We start from the raw sequence: 22,002 nt of genomic DNA, 5'->3' as shown, positions 1-22,002 counted from the left end.
GCCCCAACCAAATATTGAATTGGCTTGTAACTCCAAAGTGCTTTGGCGAATCAAAATTCCTTTGATACTTTTTTGTCAGAAGGGTCTGTAGATGATAAGTACCAAATTTTTTGTGAATTGGACAAACAACGGAGGAGTTTGAAAAGTAGGCTTTTCAGAAAATTCTAAATGGTGGAAAACTTGTATTGGCAGAAATAAAATCAGAATTATTTAACTGACTAAAATTTTTAATTGTATTATCAAACCATACGTCTGAGTAGCAGCTATCCGGCCAAGTTTGGGGTGGACCTCTGATGCCCATACACTTTCAGGGCAGAAAAAGAATACAAAATACAGTAGCCTTTTGTGTTTGGATCCATCAGATGTCTTACAAAAAAAGAGAAAAATTCATTTCAGGGGCATTTTGCCCTGGTTAAATTCTGACCCTGATTGGCAGCTAATGATACGTTTGCCAACAAGCACATAATGAAAAACTTTCTCCAGATTTTTGATAACTTTGCAAATTTATTAAAAAGAGAAAACTGAAATATAAAATTGACATAAGTATTCAGACCCTTTGCTATGACACTTAAAATTTAGCTCAGGTGAAACAAATTTCTCTGTATCATCTTTGAGATTGGAGACCACGTGTGGCAAATTAAATTGATTGGATTTGATTTTGAAAGGCACACACCTGTCTATTTAAGTTCTTACAGCTAAAATTGCATATCAGAGCAAAAACCAAGCCATGAGGTCAAAGGAACTGGCTGCAGAGTTCAGAGATAGGATTGTGTCGAGGCACATATCTGGGGAAAGCTACAAATAAAAGTGTTGCCTGTATTGATTGTTGCCAAGGGCACAGTCGCCTCCATAATTCTTAAATGGATGAAGTTTGGAACAACAGGGACTCTTCCTAGAGCTGGCCGCCTGGTCAAACTGAGCTATCAGGGGAGAAGAGCCTTGGTAAGAGAGGTGACCAAGAACCTGACGGTCACTCTGGTCGAGCTCCAGAGATCATGTGTGGAGATGGGAGAAACTTGCAGAAGGACAACCATCACTGCAACGTTCCACCAATCTGGGCTTTTTGGCAGAATGGCAAGACGGAAGCCTCTCCTCTGTGCAAGACACAAAAAAGCACCTAAAAGTCTCAGACTGTGAGAAACAAGATTCTCTGGTCTGATGAAATGAAGATTGAACTGTTTGGCCTCAATTCCAAGTGTCATGTCTAGAGGAAACCAGGCACCGCTCATCACCTACACAATACTATCCCAACGGTGAAGTGTGGTGGTAGCATCATGCTGTGGGGGTATTTTTCAGTGGCAGGAACTGGAAGACTGGTCAGGGTTGAAGGAAAGCTGAACACAGCAAAATGCAGAGATATCCTTAATGAAAACCTGGTTCAGAGCTTTCAGAACCTCAGACTGGGCCAAAGGTTCACCTTCCAACAGGACAATGACACCAAGTATACAGCAAAGACAACGCAAGAATGGCTGAGGGACAACTCCCTAATGTCCTTGAGTGGCCCAGCCAGAGCCAGGACTTGAACCCATTTGAACATCTCTGAAGAAACCTGAAAATGTCTGTCCATCGATGGTTCCCATCCAACCTGACAAAACTTGAGAGGATCTGCTGAGAAGAATGGCAGAAAATCCCCAAATCCAGGTCACTGGCAAAGGTGCTTTAACGAAGTACTGAGTTAAGGGTCTGAATTCTTATGTCAGTGTTATATTTGAATTTTTTATAAATTTGCAAAGTTATCAAAAATCTGTTTGTTGCGTTGTCATTATGGGGTATGGAGTGTAAATTTATGTGAAAAAAAGCATTTTGGCACAAGGCTGCAACATAACAATATGTGAAAAACAATTAGGGGGGTCTGAATACTTTCTGAATGCACTGTACAGTACTTACTAATGCAAAGCAGATAGATGTCTTTGGTTTAAGCTGTGCCGTTTCAGCCAGTATGGATTGCGGTTAAATAACCCCTTTCCTTTGTCTCTGTGCAGTGCAAACAAACTGTGTTGATACAACCATAACCAACCTGCTGGAACACAATGACCAGTTCCACTCAGAGGCTTCTGTGGGCACAGCATCAGTTCCAGCCAAACCAGCAGCTTACTCCACCCCATCTGCTACTGCACCTGATCTAAAGCTACAGGTGCCCCTCTCATCACTGCATTAAAAGATGCTGAAGCAAGTGAATCCTCAGAGCCAAAATTAACTTTGTCCCTTATTATATCGCCAGATAACACGTAACTTTTTTTCAAATGAAAATGTCTTATCTTTGCATGGGATATTTGTTGCTACCAATGGTGCTCTTCAAATGGTTAGTTATGGCTCTTTGTAATGAATCTATCAATTCAAGTAGTTTTAGTATTGCAACCATAAATAAATGTACCTATAATTAAAAGCTGTGAATCATTTTGTGTGTTCGAATATTCACATTAATACTCCTGTGTATTTATTTAACAGCCAGCTGCCAAATCTTTTGAGAAAACACCAGTAGACAGACATATGTCCCTACAGGAGAGAAAAGACGCCTTGTATGAATATGCAAGAAGGTAATTGTGAGTTTTAAAAATAAAGTATGGGTGTTTGACATGAAATACTTTTGGTATATGCTATACGATTTCAATTTTTAAAACTTTTTGAAATTTCATTTTGCTAATTGTTTTTATAATTATCATGCACATAGTTTTTCTAAACCTCAATAATGGAGAGACTGCATGGAATAGTTGTACTTTTTCTAATTAATTTGTCACAAACACACCAGGAACGTTTAAATAAATATTCTGGGTTCAATACAACTTAAGCTCAGTTAACAGAATTTGTGGCATAATGTTGAATTCCACAAAATATTAGTTTGACTTGTTTCTCCTTTATTTAAAAAAGAAAAGGCAGAAATTACAGTGAAAGTAAGGCAATAACAATGAAAGTACATAAACATTAAAAGAATACTAAAGCCACAAGATGTAAACATTGTACATGATACAATTATTTTAGTTTGAAAACATCACATACCTGATCCGTGTAAAGTTATATTCAGTATTAAAACTTTGCCATGACAACGAAACCATGTAATCCAAGTATTGATTAAAAGTAACTACACAGAAAAGGTTAGTAAGTGATTTTATCACACTAAAATCGAGTCTTGTGGCTATCCTTTTGAAACTGTGTGTATTTTAGCGTTTATGGACTGGCCCCATTCGCTTCCATTGTAAGTGACTCACTGTAACAGTGGCATGTTAGCCGTCAACTACCCAAATAGAGATGGGCATTTGAAAATATTTGAGCTTGTTTACATGGACACCAGAAAGCCGTTTATTGCAAAAAAGCTGTTTATGGCTGGAAAGTTTCATTCCTGTTTACATGCACTGTGAAAGCAGCTTTCTCCACTGCGACGTAATTTCCTTGCAATGCTTCTGTAAATAGCAAACATGGGATCTGAGGAAGATTTTATCCTCTGTTGCTTTGCTTTATATCCAGATATTCTAGAGTTATTGCAGTGTTTGTTTCCTTAATTTTCTATCATGACCTGCAGTTGAATTGTGCTCTTACATCTTACTCTGGGATTCCCCCAATGTAATTGTGCACATATACAGCCAAAGTGAGGGACAGTAGTCAATATTTTAAATGGTTGTGTATAAATGGGTATATTTTATCGTTTTTGTTTTTCCCACTGTACTCCCAGAAATGTTGAATTCTGCTTTGACTTGTTGATATGATTTAAGTCTAAATCGTACAATGTTAGTTATCCAGTCCATTCACGCACATGCACACTAATCAAAATGCAGTAAGGACGCCGATAATATGTTTACATGGCAAAAAAAGCTGTTTTCTCCAAGAGAAACCCAGGTGTGTTTCCCTTTCTGTTTATCCCTTAAATGGTGTAAGGTCAACAGCATTCTTCTTTATATGATGTTTCAGAATGCCACTTTCTGCAAAAACCCTGGAATAAACCATTTTCTTAAGTTAATTTAAAGGTGTCATTGTTTTTCAGATGGAAATGTTATCTCACAATATAAAATAAACTCTTTCAGCATCCACTGGCACAAGATGTTTTACTCCATTTCTGTTAGTTGAGTTGTAACCTGATTCTTTTCTTTCTGTCAACCTCACCCACAGACGATATATTGAAAAAGGACGGAACAAAGAGGACGATCTATGACTGCGGACAAAGACACACCTGAGGAATTGTTTAGGAAAGAAACAACTGCTTAACACAAAAAGAAGAAATTATAACATTGACCCAGAACGAAACAACATGTGTTCGCCAAACTTGCTGAGAGAAGACTGATTTCTGTCAGACTGGATTTTTTTTCTTTCTTTTGCATGGCAGTCATGCATGTCTTTTAATTTCTCTCTGCAACAGAAAATAATTATTTTGGTAAACAGTTTCTATTCAGACTCAGTGACCTTGGCACACTTCATATTATTTTTATAAGGTCCAGATCAGGGGTAGAGAATGGGGTTCATAGACACAAAACACATCTTTAGGTTCTTTGTTGTTAAGGATTTGTGTTGATGCAATTTCTGCTTTTTAAGTCATTAAAGATCGTATAGAAAAAAAAAATGTGTCACTTGTCCAGAGATGTATTAAAGACTGTAAAGTGCATCCACTTAAAAAATAACTTTAAACCTATCAAAGTGAAATTTGACATTACTTTTTATTGCATTATGAGTTCTCATCTTGTAATAGTCATGCGAAAGGGACTGCGGTTCAGTTTGAAATGGCCACTCGACGCAGATAAGTTTGGGGAAATATCCATGCATCTTCTCCCTGAAAACAAGAAAATAAATATATCTAAGTTCTTTGTTATGTTCCCCGCTTTGAATGTCGACAGCCGTTACAGCCGCCTGTTAAACCAATGGCCATAAAGTCTCTGTAGTGACGCCTGCATCTGGAAGCGCCAATCACGACGATGAACACACCAAGCAGCCAATGAGAACGCTGGACCAAACATACAGCAGCCAATGAGATTGATGGAAATGTATGCGATTTCTACAGAATGGATAAATAGGAGCACATTTCAAATTATGATCTCATTGTCGAGGATTTTGTGTGGCGGTGTTTGTCAGAGTTACTTTTGTGTTTTTTAACAAACAATTGGTTCAAAATGAGGGAGATTGTGCATTTACAGGCTGGGCAGTGCGGTAACCAAATTGGTGCCAAGGTAGGGATTGAATATTTGTTTTTTGAATGTGTGTTCATTAAATTGTAGTTGTGCTTTTGTGGAAGAAAGCCAATCCGCGCGGCTGTTTCAACTGATCAATTTAAGTTGTTTCCAACATATCTTATTTTTGTATTTTCCCTAACGTTTTGGGCGTTTGAATCTGCAAAATTTTAAATGAGCAACTAGTTTTTGTTTTAACGCGAGTTCTTATTTTGCGTCCCTAAGACTCGAAGTGGAATTTGCTTTTTTTTTATTTTAGACAAAATTGCGGTGTATGGAGAAAAAAATCGGGTCGTTATGAATGGACTTATGTTGAAACAATGCATTAGTTTTAGGGTGTTGGCCGCGCCTGACCGGCGTATTGTCCGATTCGCAAACAAATCTGTTCTTTTCAAACGATTTGGTTGACGTCACCCATCTGTTACATGGGGCGTTGGCATTACACAGCGCAATATTTTACACCTTAACATTCAGAGACGTCATGATCGTCAATTCAATGTAGTGAAATTGGTGTTTGACCGCAAAATAAACATTTTAAATTGCCACGCTTATGACCGTAATGAATTGGTGAGTTGGTCTTTGAAACGATCTGTCCGAACGAACCGATTCGCTACAGTGACTCGTGTGTCATACTGTGGCTTGTTAGATCTGGTTCAGCTCATGGAAAAGTGCGGGAACGTTAATATGACGCCCAAACCTTCATGTCCTCCTACGGAGTCGGGTTTCGGATCTTTTCATGTCATTTGAGCGATATCAAAAACCGATTTTCGTGATTGTAGTGCGACTCAGGCAGTTTCATCTAAGCTCCCGGTGGTGTAAAATGGCCCCGTTGACTTTGCGAACTCCATTTTATAAAGTGTGGAGCGCATGTAACAGGAAGCTCAAGCCCATTGAATATCTGCTTGGTTTTAATCCCATCTATTGACTTTAATAGTGTGCTCGCAATTGTGGGCGTTGGTCAAATTTCAGAGTCCTACGTTTATAATGGGTAGATTGCATGTGTAGAAGTATAACTATGTGTTCCTTCTGAATGCATTTTATTTCAGTTCTGGGAAGTCATTAGTGATGAGCATGGAATTGATCCTACAGGCAGTTACCATGGCGACAGTGACCTTCAGCTGGACAGAATTAATGTATATTACAATGAAGCCTCGGGTGAGCAGATATTTGACGCCTTTTGTTGCTAACTCTTGTCCGTTGACAACAGTAGGTTAAGTTATGTTAGACTCCTTTCATTTGTCATGAAATTCTGCATTTGGGTCTTTCAGGTGGAAAATACGTTCCACGTGCTGTGCTGGTGGATTTGGAGCCTGGCACAATGGACTCCGTGAGGTCTGGTCCATTTGGTCAGATCTTCAGACCAGACAACTTTGTATTTGGTAAGTTTCAGTATTTGGTAGCTGTATGTTGGCTCAAACTAGTACCTCTGAATTGGGGGGTTGTCTTAATTGTCCAGCACTAGCCGGGAATGAATTAATAGATTGTAATGACTGGTTTCCAGTCTGATATGGGTTTGTTTCCTCTGGCTTGGCTCTAACTAGACAATTTACTTTTATTTTAGGCCAGAGTGGTGCTGGAAACAATTGGGCTAAGGGCCACTACACCGAAGGAGCTGAGCTGGTGGACTCAGTTTTGGATGTGGTTCGCAAAGAGGCAGAGAGCTGTGACTGTCTGCAGGGCTTCCAGCTCACCCACTCCCTGGGTGGTGGCACCGGGTCTGGCATGGGCACCCTCCTCATCAGCAAAATTCGCGAGGAGTACCCGGACCGTATCATGAACACTTTTAGCGTGGTGCCCTCTCCCAAAGTCTCGGACACAGTGGTGGAGCCCTACAACGCCACACTCTCTGTCCACCAGCTGGTGGAGAACACCGATGAGACGTACTGCATCGATAACGAAGCTCTGTACGACATCTGCTTCCGCACACTCAAACTCACAACGCCCACTTACGGTGACCTCAACCACCTAGTCTCCGCTACCATGAGTGGTGTCACAACCTGCTTGAGGTTCCCCGGCCAGTTGAACGCTGATCTTCGTAAATTAGCGGTCAACATGGTACCGTTCCCCCGTCTGCATTTCTTCATGCCTGGCTTTGCTCCACTGACCAGCCGAGGCAGCCAGCAGTACCGCGCACTCACTGTCCCCGAGCTTACCCAGCAGATGTTCGATGCCAAGAACATGATGGCTGCCTGCGACCCACGTCACGGCCGCTATCTGACTGTCGCCGCTGTATTCCGTGGCCGCATGTCCATGAAGGAGGTGGATGAACAGATGCTCAATGTTCAGAACAAGAACAGCAGCTACTTCGTCGAGTGGATCCCTAACAATGTCAAGACTGCTGTCTGTGACATTCCACCCCGTGGCCTCAAGATGGCCGCCACCTTCATCGGCAACAGCACGGCCATCCAGGAGCTGTTTAAGCGAATTTCGGAGCAGTTCACAGCCATGTTCAGGCGCAAGGCTTTCCTGCATTGGTACACTGGAGAGGGCATGGATGAGATGGAGTTCACCGAGGCGGAGAGCAACATGAACGACCTGGTGTCTGAGTACCAGCAGTACCAGGATGCCACCGCTGAGGAGGAAGGAGAGTTTGAGGAGGAGGGAGAAGAGGAGCTTGCTTAAGTTAACCATTTTCTGTCTTTTAGTGTTTTTCTTTTTCAAAACTTTCCTTTTTGTCACTTATTGTTCTTGCTGCATTTCCTGTCACTTACAAACTTCAGTTGTACTGTTTAAAAAAAAAAAAAAAAAAAGTAAAGTCACAGGTTGTCTGTTTCCTCGCAGTTCTTTTATCTAAGGGTGGTGTAAGCCAGTATGAATGTTAAAAATGTAGTGAAACATTTTGGATTTAGTTTATCTGTAATGTGTGGAAAGGGCTCTTACCAAAATAGTTTATGGTAAGCTTTGCAGCAAGTTCTTGTGTTCCAATGCTTGCAACAGTGTCATTGAACAGTTAAAGGAATGTTCTGGGTTCAGTACCAGTTGAGGTCAATCAACAGAATTTGTGGCATAATGTTGATAACTGATTAGGTTATTGATACATTTCTACTCTTCCCTTTGCTTTAAGAATAACAAAAAAACAGAGGTTACAGTGGGGTACTTGCAATGGAAGTGAATGGCCGGAGGGTATAAAGGCTTTAGCATTGTAGTTTAAATCAGCATTTTAGGGTGTTCTGCTGTAACTGAGTAGAAGTTGTAAAATTGAGTGCAACTAAAAGGGTTGCTAATTATCGCACTAAAATATTGACGACTACTGTTTGTGTCTTGTGGTACTTCTAAAATGGTGAGTTTGCGGATTAGACCATTTCCTTTGTTAGTGCTCCACAGTAGCCCAGATTATTTTTAAGAGGGACCGGTATACATGAGGCCACAATTGCGGTCCATTGAGTCACTTGTATTGAACCTGGAAAATTTCCATTTTAACCGAGGTTTTCAGTTGAACTGCATGCAAGTCATTGCTATACTTTTAAAACGGAGAGTATTTTGATGTTTAAAAAAATATTTTTTTTAATATATAAATATAATAAAGAGAAGGTGGGATGAGTTAAAGTAATTTTTTTGTCGTTACATTACTATACATTTGTTAAGCTTTGAGAAATGGTTAAAAGCAGTAATATTCAAATAAGATTTACTGGTTTTGGCCAATTCAAGTTAAGGCTTGAATGTAGACTGAAAATAATTATGCCATCAAGAAGGTTTTAAAAAGTGCAGTTTTATATATTTTACAAACACTTACAGAATATTCCAGAAATCTCCTGGAACTACTACAAATGTACAGAAATGTAACACAGGGGGAGTCGCATTACAAAATACTGCTTTGGCAAAAACTAATGTACATACTGTGATTTGAAGTTACATGTAAACTCGCAGTCTGTAAACATTTGAAAATCTTTTATAACTCTATGTTTAAAAATGACAAACTTTTGTTTCATGCGGATGTCTGTTCCGAAGTTCATTGCTTTCATGATATAGGAAGTGCACAGTCATTGTGTTCCTCTAACCACAGATTCATTATATTTACATTAAAGCTCAGGCCACAATCACAGCTCTGTTCTGTCTCTGAGGCCTTTGGCTTCATGATAATTCTATATTTCCAATGACCTGATCAGAGAGTAAACTCAGTATAAGAATATGTGCTTGGACCGCAGTAGCATCAGATCCAAATGAGAATAAATAGCAATATAAAGTGATTAAAATGTTTCAGTCCAGATCCATGTGATTCTTGGGTGTTCCTTTGCTTTCTCGTTTGCACAGTGTTATGAGATCTTGTTGTTCAGCTGCCCAGGATAGTGCTCAAACTGTTTTTCAGCATCCTCACTAAACGAATCACCTGGAAAATATAAAAACGTTGTTTAAATTTAAGATGGTTGGCTTAATTGTTGGTATGTCAAAGGAAAGTGAAAAAAGCAATGGGTTTTTGATTAAGCAAGCAGGTCATCTCATTCCCTGCAGTCCTTAATACAATGGGAAGGGCCCAGTGAAAAGTGGCACATCTCACCAAGATGACATTTATGCAACCAGACACGGTTGCCATCGTATTTGCAGTTGCACCGCATAGCGTTGTTGGTGAAGTCAGTCTCAGCTACCTCAAAGTTGGGGTTTATCACGACCTTAAATACAAAAAGATCAGACCCATGCTGGAGTGATTATCACAAAACCTAACAAATAAGATGTCCTATTTATATTTAAACCCAAATCAGTATACTGTGTGTGTATATATTTCTTTTGCAAGTATATTTAGGATCATCAGTGTTAAGTTACTCAAATACTTTAACACATAACATTACTAATTACTATTATTTCTTCTTTGTTCATTGTTTGAGGGTGCACACCAATTCGTACATATTCATGTATTTTACATATATAATTATATTACAGTTTTTCTCAATCGCTTTGGCTTAATTCTCGAATGCGAATTATTTTTTTAAAACAATAATCTCTAAACAATTAGTTTTCTTTTTCGCGCCAGATTTGAATTTCTTAATCATGTAAGCAAATTGCACGCGTTTTGGCACATAATGTGCAAAAGAGTACAATCTGCACAATAACTAAATGCTCATGCTTACTGATCAAAACTGATGAACATACTCTTCTAAAGTAAAACTTCTAAACATTCTTTCATTGTGTGAGTCATCACATGCAAAATGATCCTTTCAATTATCAAAATCAGATATGAATATTCCATAAATATTTATGACATGGAATATTCGTGATGTCTGCTAAAAATAGAACAAAAATGAAGTTTGTATATAACAAACATTTCCAGGGTTGACTGCTGTGATGAAAAAACATCTAAACATTTTAGTAGAACATTTGTGTTCTACTTTTGTTGGCTCACACAATGACAAAAAAAACTTCATTTTGGTGGCACTGGCCAATTTACTGACACTCTAATTAGGTTTTGTAGCATGAATGAAATGTTTTGGGTGAGTTATTACATTTTGCAGACATGCAATAGAGTTGTAATTTCCCATAAAACAGTTATGACAACTGCACTTACAGTTTAGGGAATGTTAAGACTGTATTTTATCTAAATTACACAATGATGATTCATCGACTTTATAGACATTACAGTTTTATCGTCTGTTAATGTATGATCTTCTGTAAAGCTGCTTGAAATGATGTATGTTGTGAAAGGCGCTATACAAATAAAATTGACTTGACTTGTTTAAAAAAAATGAGCCAAAACGATTGATAAAAACTGTAAAACACGTTACACAAGTAATTGTAAGAAATGACACCTGAGAGTCAGTAACTGGAATTTGATTACAATAATTAATAACTTTGTTATTAGATTACAACAAACACTCAATGTTTATTAATATTTTTAAGCATTGTGACACATTTCAGGATACCGCCGCAATGTGTCCGGACATTTTACCTTTACTATTCTCATTTTAGAATAGTATTCATTGATTATTCTCATTACCGTAACACATTCACAGTACCGTATTACAGTAAAAAAGATGTGGTTGTTCGATTATATTTTAACTAAAAAATTAAATTAATTATCCAGTACCAAGAGTGTTCTACTGTGATGTGTAAATGCCTTTTCACATTGCGGTAATGATTATATCATAATGACCATCTTCATTTCACATCGCGGTAATGAGAATTGGGGGTAAAATGTGCGTAATTGTCAGGAAAATAATGTTGCAATATAAATAAACTTAATGGATCCAAACAAATAGGCTTAATTTTCTATCAGAAAAAAATATATAATTTCACATTTGTTTATTTTGATTTGAATTAAAATAGGACTCTTTCCAAAATAGGACCCATTTTCATTACAGGTTTCATGAGAATATCGCAGTGGTTGAGTGAATCTCACAAAAACTGTATGAGTCAAGAAGATGTATGGCTCATATTTTATTACAATAATGTTAGAAAAATATTGATTTATTATCTAAATTGTAAATGACAGTGTGCATAAATTGTAGTATTTGTTGTTCTCCCATTTTATGCTGATTTTAATAAAAAAAAATCTATGTGTCCAGACAAGATGCTTTTCAATCTGTATAACAATTCTTTTTTTTCTTTTTCATTAAATTAATAAAACTTAGTGGGAAATGTTCTTGCTTGTCACAAAAATAATATTGCAATGCAAATAGCATGAGCGTGGGTCAAATAGTGACACCGTAGAGAGATTTTTAAAGACTGTAATCTGGACCTTTGATTCGTTAATCATAATCCAATTGTGTCTTTCCCAGTTAAACCCTTCCTCCACCCTCTCAATAAAACCCAATCCTATTACTCTACTGACCCCTTGCATTGCTAGACTTCCTCGTGAACTGTGATTGCTCTGACACATCTCTATCACTAGAGGACAGCACTGCAACATTTTACCGCTTAATCTAAAACCCAGACAATGGGGTCCTGCGGGACCAAAGTCTGGTGATGTAACAGCACACCAGCCAAAGACTATCTACCCTATGGAAATACATTAACTAGGTGCCAAAGTAGTAACTCTCTCTGGACATAATGTCAAATACCTGTAGAATGTAGTTTCCTGGTTTAACATCTGTGATGTCAATCCACTGGCAGTCAATATCATGTCTGTACAAGTCCCAGCAGCCCACTGTGATGCCCTGCTCACCAAAGTTAGCACATTCATATTGCTTCATAACACCTGCAACAAGGGAGGTAATATCATATGGTAAATATGACAATTTTCATTTCAAAACGAAAGTATTGGATAACAACAGATGTGTCCAATGGTTAATGGTATCCAATAGTATTAAATCAAGAACGATAAGGGTGACAGGGCAAGTTAAAAGTATTGGTCACCACATTATATTGGCATTACAACTAGTCTAGAAACAAATATCAATATTAGACTCCTACTACAACTGGTCTAGGGAACCCTAGAGGAGTTTGAATAACTGCCTTGAAAGCAAAAAGACCATGGTTCACCTGTTGGGGTCATATCCCCCCACCCCGTTTGTGGGAACATTAAGGGTTTTACAATTGTGACATTATATTTTGACCTCCGTCTTACCTTCATGGCAGTCAGTGTCCTCCAGGCAGAAGCTTGCTTTATGTCCTTCTGCCACTTTGGTCCCATTTAGAGACAGCAGGTCATAATATGTGAAGATGTCCATACTATGATAGTGCCTGATAAAATACAGTAGGTTACACGCACAGTCTGCCTACTATGCCAAATAATTATCACATATCATTCAAAGAAAGTGTGTATGAAATTTATTTTTAAAGTCCAAAAAAAAAATTGTTTCAACCTACCAATATCTGACATTTAAAATGTACACATTATTCTGAATACTATGTACTGCAACCTACAATTCTATCATTTCCATAGATGATGAAGGCCAATCAGAACACAAACAGAGCTGTAGGGGTGACGGAGGGAACTAAACCTACGGTGTAAACACCAGACTCAGCCGCTGGCCTCAGTGCCAAACCCCAGTCTGTGTGTCCTTTCAGCCTGAGCACAGCAGGTTTCCTCATCATCATACTCTCAGATACAAACATTGAGAAACCTGATGTCTGCTTGGAAGTTTTCAGTGTAAATACAGGCCACTCAAACAGGGGTTGTAAACTATTCATACATCAACTGGAAAATGCATGGTGATGAGAGAATAAAATCCACTCTCCCCTTATTTATTAATAAAAAAATAAACAGGGAGAATCATACTTAAAGCACAAAAGCCACTACACTACAGCCTGACTTGGGGTGATTCTCATTAAAACAATCAAGAAAATTTCCTGATTTTTATATTTATATATATATATATATATATATATATATATATATAACCTAGACGTTCCCTGTCTGTCGCTCACTTCGACGTTGTGTCGAAGAAGCTACACTAGGGGTCCAATTTAAATCATGCCAAGCACTGAGCCGTGTACGTGTACTGCTGACACAGGAACGGGCAGGTATTTTACGTGCCAAAGCATCCAGCTGTGCCAGGCTGCACGTACCCTTCCCCAACGCCCCATAAAATCGTCAAAGCTTTCTGGTTCTTTACCCCCGACAGGGGGGAACAAGGCGGCGTGCCTTGTGTGCTTGGACCCGCAAGGGGGGGGGGGCAACGGCTTGGGAGCGATAGGCCAACGTAATGGCGTCCACTACCCAGTGGGAAAGCCTCTATTTGGAGAAAGCATTCCCTTTCCACTGTCCACCAAAGCAGACAAAGAGCTGCTCAGAACATCTAAAGCTCTGCGTGTGGTCGGAGTAGATACGCAAAGCACGTACCGGACACAGCAACGAAGGGGCTGGGCCTGCCTCCTCCCGGGGCAGGGCTTGCAGGTTCACTACCTGGTCCCTGAAGGGAGTGGTGGGAACTTTGGGCACATAGCCTTTGTATAAAAGCGAATGCTAAATTAATGTTCAGACATCATGAACATGGATTGGAGTGGACATAAAATTAGAATAGCTAAGATTCAGACAAAAGGCGTCCCGATTGGTCCGTTGGGATGTGGGACACAGCGTGTAAAATCAGGATTGTCCCTGTTATTGGGATGTTGTGGCAGGGCGGAGGGTGGCGCCGGGCCGTGATTCTGCACGCCTGGCCCCTAATCAGGCTGATCAACACCGAGAGGGATAAGGCAGACCGGAGATGGCAGTTCAAGAAAACGACACAACCAAACACATATAGGTCAGCTGCCTGTAATTCTCTCTCTCTCTTGAACTGTCGTTTCTGGTTGGCCTTATCCCTCTCAGGCTTGATCAGCCTGATTATGGGCCGGGTGTGCAGAATCACGGCCCGGCCCCACCCTCCGCCCTGCCACAGACGTCTGTTCACCCTATCTCCATAAGTGCAATGTTAATTTCTGCAAGCCGTAGATGGCTGATAGCGTGTGCTGCCAAAGTTATTGCCTCATCCTGGATTAACATTTAGTAAATATATAATTGAATGTCAAAAATAAATTTACTTGTGTTAACTCATATTAACTTGTGGGGCTTTTATACAAAGTGACGCAACTTTTTTTAAATTACATTTATCAGTGGAATGCGGCACTACATACACTACAAAATCATACAATGTTATTCAAAATAATATATAATAGACCAACTCCCAGTCAACATATGGCCAAGTGATGTGGCTTGTGAAATCTCAGGCGTCGTCCATTAGAGGCACCTCGCAACAACACCATCATGTGCCAAGCAGCAAGATTCTAAGACATATGGCATGCATAGTTTACAGTTAGTGGTGGTTCGGGACAATATTTTATGAAAATTTAGCAAATTTGTGATCCCAACTCTAATTCTAGCTGAAGGCAGTGGGTTACAGAAGATGGGGCAAGTTGACCATTCAGATGAAAGGGGCGTTTCAGTGCCATTCACATGTGCATATCAAATTTTCAAGACGAAAATAAATTTTTTAAACACTGAAGGAAAACAAAAATTTTGGGTTAAAAAATAAAAAGGAATGGATGCAAAAGTACATGGACCGGAATGCAAAGATGCATGAAATAGAGCTTGCTGATCTAGAAGCATCTGCGTTCACGTAATTGCTTAGAGTATGTTTCAGGCATTAAACGAGTACTCCGCATGCAAGACAGAACACACAGATGCCCAGCCAAGTAAGTGAGACCTGGAAATCAGCCATAACGACAGCATTGGTGTTTACCTATGGCATTCGTGCCACACCCAGGATTGGCGGCCGAGCCTTGGCCGGAAGTCAGCCCTGCCGATATTGTGGATCTGGGAGGAGAAACGCAGCAGGCGACGGTGGCCGTACGGCCAGTTGGCTTTAGCAGCAGATTTGGTGAGACAGTTTTCCTCTGCCGCACAGTACAGCATGTGTAGGGGTCGTTCTTCGATGTAAACAGTCTGCTCCACCAATGGGGCATTCAAGACCAGGTCAGAAGCCGCTAGGGATTGTGGGAGAAAGAACAAGATGGCCACAATGAGACGAGAAATGTAAGGAAGAAAATCTGCAAATAACTGTTTTAAAAAAGCAGTTGCACAAGTTTATCAGTTTAGCACTTTTTATTAAGGTGCTGATACACTCATGGTAATGTTCCTGAGTTAGAAAGAAGTTTGGAACGGTCGAGCAGCAGTATACTGTTTTACATTTGGACAATGCCCACACCACTGGGGCTGGCATTTAGATTAGCATTTAAATATGAGACGCAAGCTGTCCTGTCAACAGACTTCATTTAAAATGTTATCTAACGTGACATTAAAATGTGTTATCAGTTACTACATTCCTTATTATATGAACAGAATCCACAAGAGATCAGTGAAATACTGTAAGATGTTAACAAATATTTCTTCCTTACAGACTTGCATGTCACTCACTGTCTGAGCAGATGACGCCAGCGGAGAACTGCGCTCCAGCTCTGTTGCAGGTGATGACAGAATGATGCTGACAGTCGGACAGAATCATCTCATCTCCCTTACATTTCACCCCGCTCAGCACCATCTCTGTGACATTACTGCTGTCCCAGTACCACGTTTCCTTAATACAGGGGAGTGCTCCTCAATATGTGAATGAATATGGTACATTACAAAACTCAAGCAAAGTAAAAAAAAAACAATGCACTGTATTGTAATGTCAGTTTTAAACTTAATCTGAAGGTGACGTGTTTAATTTCCACACACTAAACAGAACTGAAAAAACTAAAATACACGTGGGGTATCCACTCCACTTACTTACCATTGGAAACCCTGTCCCCGCCCCAAACTCACACCATTGGTTGAGCCAAAGTTACTGTGTCAGGATGGTCAAACAAACCAAGCAATGTTGAAAATGCCACAGACCCACACTTTTCAGGGAAATGTATCTAAAACATCCTCTTTATAGTTGTTTATGGTCAAAACTAGTGATAAAATCAGCCAGGGCTTAATTTAGATTAGGTTACTGACCTAGAGTTATCAAACAGAATATGTAACAAATGACATTTTACAGCATGTATTCTGTAATCTATAGTGGAATACACTTTAAAAGTAACCCTTCCAATCCTGATCACAGCTAATAAAATATTAAGATAATTTTGAGGTTTCAAACATATAGAAAAGATCTAAATCTTTTGATAACTAGTGCTGTACAGTTTTAACCTATTAGCTATGGGCCGGATGAATTCTTAAAAGACTATGTAGCCTCCAAAAATTTAAGTTATGTTAATTTCTATACCACATGTACAATAACTCACTCAACATATCACCCTGATATGCTGCTATACTCCATTAGCTATAGTCCCATAGTACCTCTTTACTCACAGTGATAGCATGCAGGCAGTAACTGAGGCCTAACTGTCTACACGCCACCATGGCTTCTCTCGTTGTCCAGTTGTCACTGCATACAGTTCCCCACCTGGACTTGACCTGAACCTCCACAAGACCCTCGTGATCCGTCCTGCCCCCCACCATACGGATCTGCACACAGACCCCCACTGCAAGGGCTTAGCATGCAAACTAGACTAACGAATATTAGCTGGCTATTCTGATGCTTAAATTACAAAGTTCCATATTATCCGATAGTAGTCTTTTTAGTGGATTATAGGGATTAGTCCCAGAGGCAGGCCAAGAGTTTGGTGGGTTGTTTGGTATATGCAGGGAAAAGAAGTATTAGGTTTAAGATGCGGAAAGCATGTTACAAAAAGCTCCTTTTTATGCCCATATGCTAAGCTAATTTTGCATTGCTCTGATTTCTGTGTCTGTGCAAGACATCTCAGTATTGCTTAGGTTTAAGGAATAGTGCACTCAAATGAAATTTCTGTCCTATTCATGAATGAATTATTTTAAAATGAATCTTTAATATTTGATTCTTTTGAATCAGAAAAATCTGTTTGAAAAATGGTCTAAACAATCCATTTTATGAATAAGAAACAAATTTACAAGCAAAGAACTCTGGGCAACACATGTTGTATCTTCACTAGGTAATCTTAAGAGAAGAGACTGCTTGCTAGGATTGCCAATTGTGACGTCCCATATTTTGGCTGAAATGTAGCCTTTTGTCTTACATATTAGCACTCAAATGCTCAAGTGTCCTGTATTTGTGTGTCGAAAGTTGGCAACCCTAAAGCTCAAGTTTTGTGTTTTTGGCAATAAACTAATCTGATAAGTTTTTCTTTATTGCACCCAAACAATAATTTAACAACCAGCATGTTGCTATGTAGTTGCTAAGGTGTTCTTAACATTTGTAGCACAATGCTAGAGTGTTCTGGCTGGTCTTGGGGCACTTAATTTAAAGTGAACTATTCCTCTGAATCTGCAGTAGTAACTCAGCTCAGGAAAGCAACAAAAGGTGAGCAATTCTGCCCAAACCTGCTGTCAATACAGTTTTCTTGGAACTGCTCATCAGGTAAATGTCTTTCAGATTTTGCAACTGAATGAATTAATGAACATTTCACACTTTAGATAATGAACAGAGGACTCTCTTCAACCACCACCAGTGTCCAGAACCCACCTGGATGATGCTACGACAGATATTGTGTCCCAGTATGCTCGCATCACACCAGCTGTTGATGGAGAGGAGAGAGTAGAGTGATAGGCCAATTCATAAAGATTATTAGGAGGCCATTATTGAAAAGGGTCAATGGAGAAATTTGGCCAGGACACTGGGATTATACCCCTACTCTTTAGTAAAAGTGCCTTTGGGATTTTTATGACAACAAACCTTGGTTTAAAATCCCATTTTAAGAACAATGCCTTTTTTACAGGAGAGTGTCACAATCACTATACTGGGGATTAGGACCAACACAGACAGCAGGTGAGCACCCCCTGCTGGCTTTACTAACACCTCTTCCAGCAGCAACCTTTTTCCCCAGGAGGTCTCCCATCCAGGTATTGATCCAGCTCATACCTGCTAAGCTTTAATGAGCAACCAGTCTAGAGTTACAGAGTGATATGGCTGCTGACTAGGAGTTTTCATGGCTCATAGTTCATGGTCTGGCCATTTCAGAGTTGAGCAGTTAAGCAGACTTTATCCCTTTTCTTTGTGCCTACATTCATAATGTTCATCTTAATTCCTCATCTACCCCATGTGTGTGAATGTGTTGTATATTATGCAGCAGTTGTCTTACTCTCAAGCCACTTCTGGCATGTCCCATCCCCAGCTGTCTGCACACTACCATGGCCTCTCGAGACGTCCATCCATCCCCACAGATCAAACCCCAGTCCCTCACCCCACTGCCTAAAGAGAGCAGCAACTCCACCCTCCCCTCCAACCTTGTACGTCCCCCTGTCAGACGGATCTGTCATGGGTTACAGGGCAGGAGAAAGCATTAAGGGGTTAAAACATTTGTACAGTTATCATAGTTCTGAAGCTGTGCTGCCCTAGGTCTTGGAGAATCTTAATTACTTTTGTGGTAATGTTTTTTTTTTTTTCAAACAGCCCTGATCAGTTCAGTTGGCAGCATTGTTAGCTCCTTAACTATGCTAAAAGAAATGTTTACACATTAATCTGTCTGTTAAATTAGTAGTGTATTTTATGTACAATACACACCGTGGAAAAATTGTAAAAGCACATAAACATAGTTGAAATGGAAAGCACATTGATGAGAACCTGAATGGTTTCCTGTACATGAACTAAAATGACACAAGTTCGAGAAAGATTGGTTGATTAGTTTAGCTGTTGAGTGATAGCTGAAAGATTGTGAACAGATTTTGAAGAATGTGATTTTTTTTAAATACTACATTATTTATATATTACATCCAATTTCCCTGGATTCCAATGAATTCTATTAAAATCATCATGTATGCATCAGACCGTTTTCTCGTATCCCATGTAGGGAACGTTGCAGATGACGGAGGCATCCTCCATGTGTTTGCAGTCTTCAGCAGTGATGTTCTTATGTGGGCAATCCCACAAGCTCTTCTCATCTCCATGACACTGAACCTCATTCAGGTAGATGGGACCCATGCCTGTGAACAACAGACCATCTGAAGATTACAACATCTTATCAGCCCAAGTTCAGTTTTATCAAGGGACATAAATAAAGCTAGGTTAATATGAACCCACGATCAATCAATCAATCATTCAATCAATCAATCAAATCAAATCAACCAATCATTCAATCAATCAATCAATCAATATATTAATCAACAAATTAATTAATCAATCAATTAATCTACCTATGGATCAGACCACACAATCGCCAAAGCAACCAACCAGCCAAATAACTAATCAATCAACAAAACAGCCTACCAATCAATTAATCAATCAACCTACCAAACAACCAACCAATTAAGAAAGCAACTAACCAACCAATTAATCAATCAACCAGCCATCCAACCGACCAGCCAACCAACCAACCAACCAATCAATGAAGCAACCAACCATCCAACCAATGAATCAATCAACCAAACAACCATTCAACAAACCAACCAATCAATTAACCAAACAACCAGTCCATCAGTCAGAGAGACAGTCAACCAACAAACAAATAAATCAAACAATCAATAAATCAGTCAATTACCAACCAATCAACCAATTAATCATCAATCCATCCATGCTCACCTTGGCCCATTCGTGCTCCAGTCAGAGCCTCTTTAGCAGTGCCGAAACCCAGCTCTCTACACACCACGCTGGCAGACTGCAGGCTCCAGCGATCGTCACACACTGTACCCCACTCACTCCCCTTTAGCACCTCCACACGACCCTCACCTGCCTTCGCCCCGCCCTTAAGACGCACCTGTGACTGGGAAATGAGGAGTGCCACAGGCATTAGTCTTCATTTCAAGCCATTAATAAGTACCTAATACGCAATGTTTCCAGTGTCATTGAAATATACTTTACAACTCCTGATTGATATTTCTGATTAAGACAATAAACAAATATAATATTCACTGATTTATAAATATAATGGATGCATTAGGTCATTAAGTTGACAGAAGTTCCTAGCCTCTCAGATTTAAAATGAATTTATTTCCTATTTACCATTGGATTGTGCTTGACTCTGCGTGCTTGGCCCTGTGTGAACAGGGACCCTGGCACACAGCTGACTGCGACCGGTCCTCCACCAGGACAGGGGGTTCTAGAGTTTGCTTTATTGAACTCCATAGTGCACGCTGACAGATGAGCCTCATTTCCTGTGCAGGACACAGAGTGGATCCGGTACACACTCTGGGTACTAGAGAGAAACACAGATGAGAGACAAAAAAACAGGTTGTCAGGATCCAGCCACAAAAACTAGTATCAATACCAACAGATGAGGCAGGATCCTGACAATAAGCATTTCTTTTAATGGCTGGAATATATAAGAGTTAACATTTTGTTATACAGGTAAAACAATTATCTTTATCAATCCCTGCTTCAGAGACATTGAAATATTCAGATTTTTTGTCTGTTGGACCTGAACAGTCTGTGCAAAGTTACAATAACAACACCTCAGTATATTATGCACCAAATTTCATACACCAGTAATTTTTTATTTAGTTTTGAACAGTTCACAGTGCTGAGAGAGGGAAGCTGAATGGAAAGCATGACACATTGTTCACATTTTATCAGCTTGCTGTGAAATAGTGTCCAGTGTGCATACACACTGTATGCTGACATTGCTTTTCCACCAAGGGCCAAGTAGATTCTGACATAGTCTCAGCTATAGTCTTGTATAGCCATAGCCTGACCTGCGGCCAAAAGGACATATTGCAACTTAAACCGGCCAAGAACCACCCACTTTGACTCACATGTAAAGCGGTCAATCACAGTTTGTTATGTTATTACACACCAGAAAACAGACCAAGACATTTTGGAAAATGCAGTCTTAGTACATTCCAAAAAAAGTACTACTAAGTACAGACAATTTCACAGAAATAACCAAGAAATCAATGCAAGAATATACAGTTCTGCTTGTCGGATATCTAATGTCCAAAGTGCCTCGAACTAAACTCTGAACAATTTGACCATTTCTTACCCAAAACAAATGAATTACTTCAATAGACATGGATTAAACAACTTGAGTCCTTTTGAATTAAAAAAAATGTGTGTCATTTTCAGAGCCTGAAAGCTTTGGACTCCATTGACTTCAATTGTATGGACAAAAATACATTTTACAGTACATCCAAAGAATCTTTGTGTTCAGCAGAAAAAAGAAAGTCAACGAGGGTGACAACACAAGGATGAGTAAACGTTGAGAGAATTGTCATTTTTGGGAGAACTATCCCTCAATTATCATATTCCTTGGGATACTTCATCCAAAAACTCAGCATTTACTCATCCTTTTCTTCTTGTGAACACAATTTTTTTTTTTACGAATATATCAGCTCTGTAAATCCTCACAATGCAAGTGAATGTAACCAAAATGTTGAAGCTCCAAAAGGCACATAAAGCCGAATAAAAGTAATCCATGCTACTCCAGTGGTTTAATCAATTTCTTCAGAAGTGATATGATAGGTGTGGGTGAGAAACAGCTCAATATTTAAGTCTTTTTTTCTTCTTTTTTT

General features: G+C 39.4%; 3 protein-coding genes across 5 annotated transcripts in view; 2 read left to right on the top strand and 1 right to left on the bottom strand.

Annotated features, from left to right (window-relative positions):
* LOC127663070 (lipid droplet-regulating VLDL assembly factor AUP1-like) overlaps positions 1–4,885 on the top strand; it is a 26,224-nt gene extending 21,339 nt beyond the window's left edge. Inside the window, exons 10-12 of the mRNA XM_052154484.1 lie at positions 1,983–2,134; positions 2,449–2,537; positions 4,102–4,885. Coding sequence (XP_052010444.1) covers positions 1,983–2,134; positions 2,449–2,537; positions 4,102–4,144 — 284 coding nt within the window. The 3' untranslated portion in view covers positions 4,145–4,885. The remainder of the gene's footprint in view (positions 1–1,982; positions 2,135–2,448; positions 2,538–4,101) is intronic.
* A 122-nt stretch (positions 4,886–5,007) lies between these two features.
* On the top strand, positions 5,008–7,905 carry LOC127663068 (tubulin beta-4B chain-like). The gene is made up of 4 exons (XM_052154483.1): positions 5,008–5,150; positions 6,197–6,305; positions 6,419–6,529; positions 6,712–7,905. The coding sequence occupies exons 1-4, from the start codon at positions 5,094–5,096 to the stop codon at positions 7,770–7,772; spliced, it is 1,338 nt and encodes a 445-aa protein (XP_052010443.1). The 5' UTR covers positions 5,008–5,093; the 3' UTR covers positions 7,773–7,905.
* A 938-nt stretch (positions 7,906–8,843) lies between these two features.
* loxl3a (lysyl oxidase-like 3a) overlaps positions 8,844–22,002 on the bottom strand; it is a 40,341-nt gene continuing 27,182 nt past the window's right edge. The window contains exons 5-15 of one of the 3 annotated variants that reach the window (XM_052154482.1): positions 20,498–20,690; positions 20,078–20,258; positions 19,328–19,482; positions 18,642–18,812; positions 16,837–16,992; positions 15,916–16,075; positions 15,242–15,485; positions 12,646–12,761; positions 12,140–12,276; positions 9,646–9,757; positions 8,844–9,477 (exon numbers count right to left, since the gene is read on the bottom strand). In XM_052154482.1, coding sequence (XP_052010442.1) covers positions 9,404–9,477; positions 9,646–9,757; positions 12,140–12,276; positions 12,646–12,761; positions 15,242–15,485; positions 15,916–16,075; positions 16,837–16,992; positions 18,642–18,812; positions 19,328–19,482; positions 20,078–20,258; positions 20,498–20,690 — 1,699 coding nt within the window. In that variant the 3' untranslated portion in view covers positions 8,844–9,403. Of the gene's footprint in view, positions 9,478–9,645; positions 9,758–12,139; positions 12,277–12,645; positions 12,762–15,241; positions 15,486–15,915; positions 16,076–16,836; positions 16,993–18,025; positions 18,078–18,641; positions 18,813–19,327; positions 19,483–20,077; positions 20,259–20,497; positions 20,691–22,002 lie in introns of those variants that run through there. The other 2 variants (XM_052154480.1, XM_052154481.1) reach the window with 2 other exon arrangements.

The sequence above is a fragment of the Xyrauchen texanus genome, chromosome 23 (assembly GCF_025860055.1).
Source record: "Xyrauchen texanus isolate HMW12.3.18 chromosome 23, RBS_HiC_50CHRs, whole genome shotgun sequence".
NCBI lineage: Eukaryota > Metazoa > Chordata > Actinopteri > Cypriniformes > Catostomidae > Xyrauchen > Xyrauchen texanus.
Note: the sequence above shows the minus strand (reverse complement) of the source record. Positions and strands in the feature narration are given on the sequence as shown.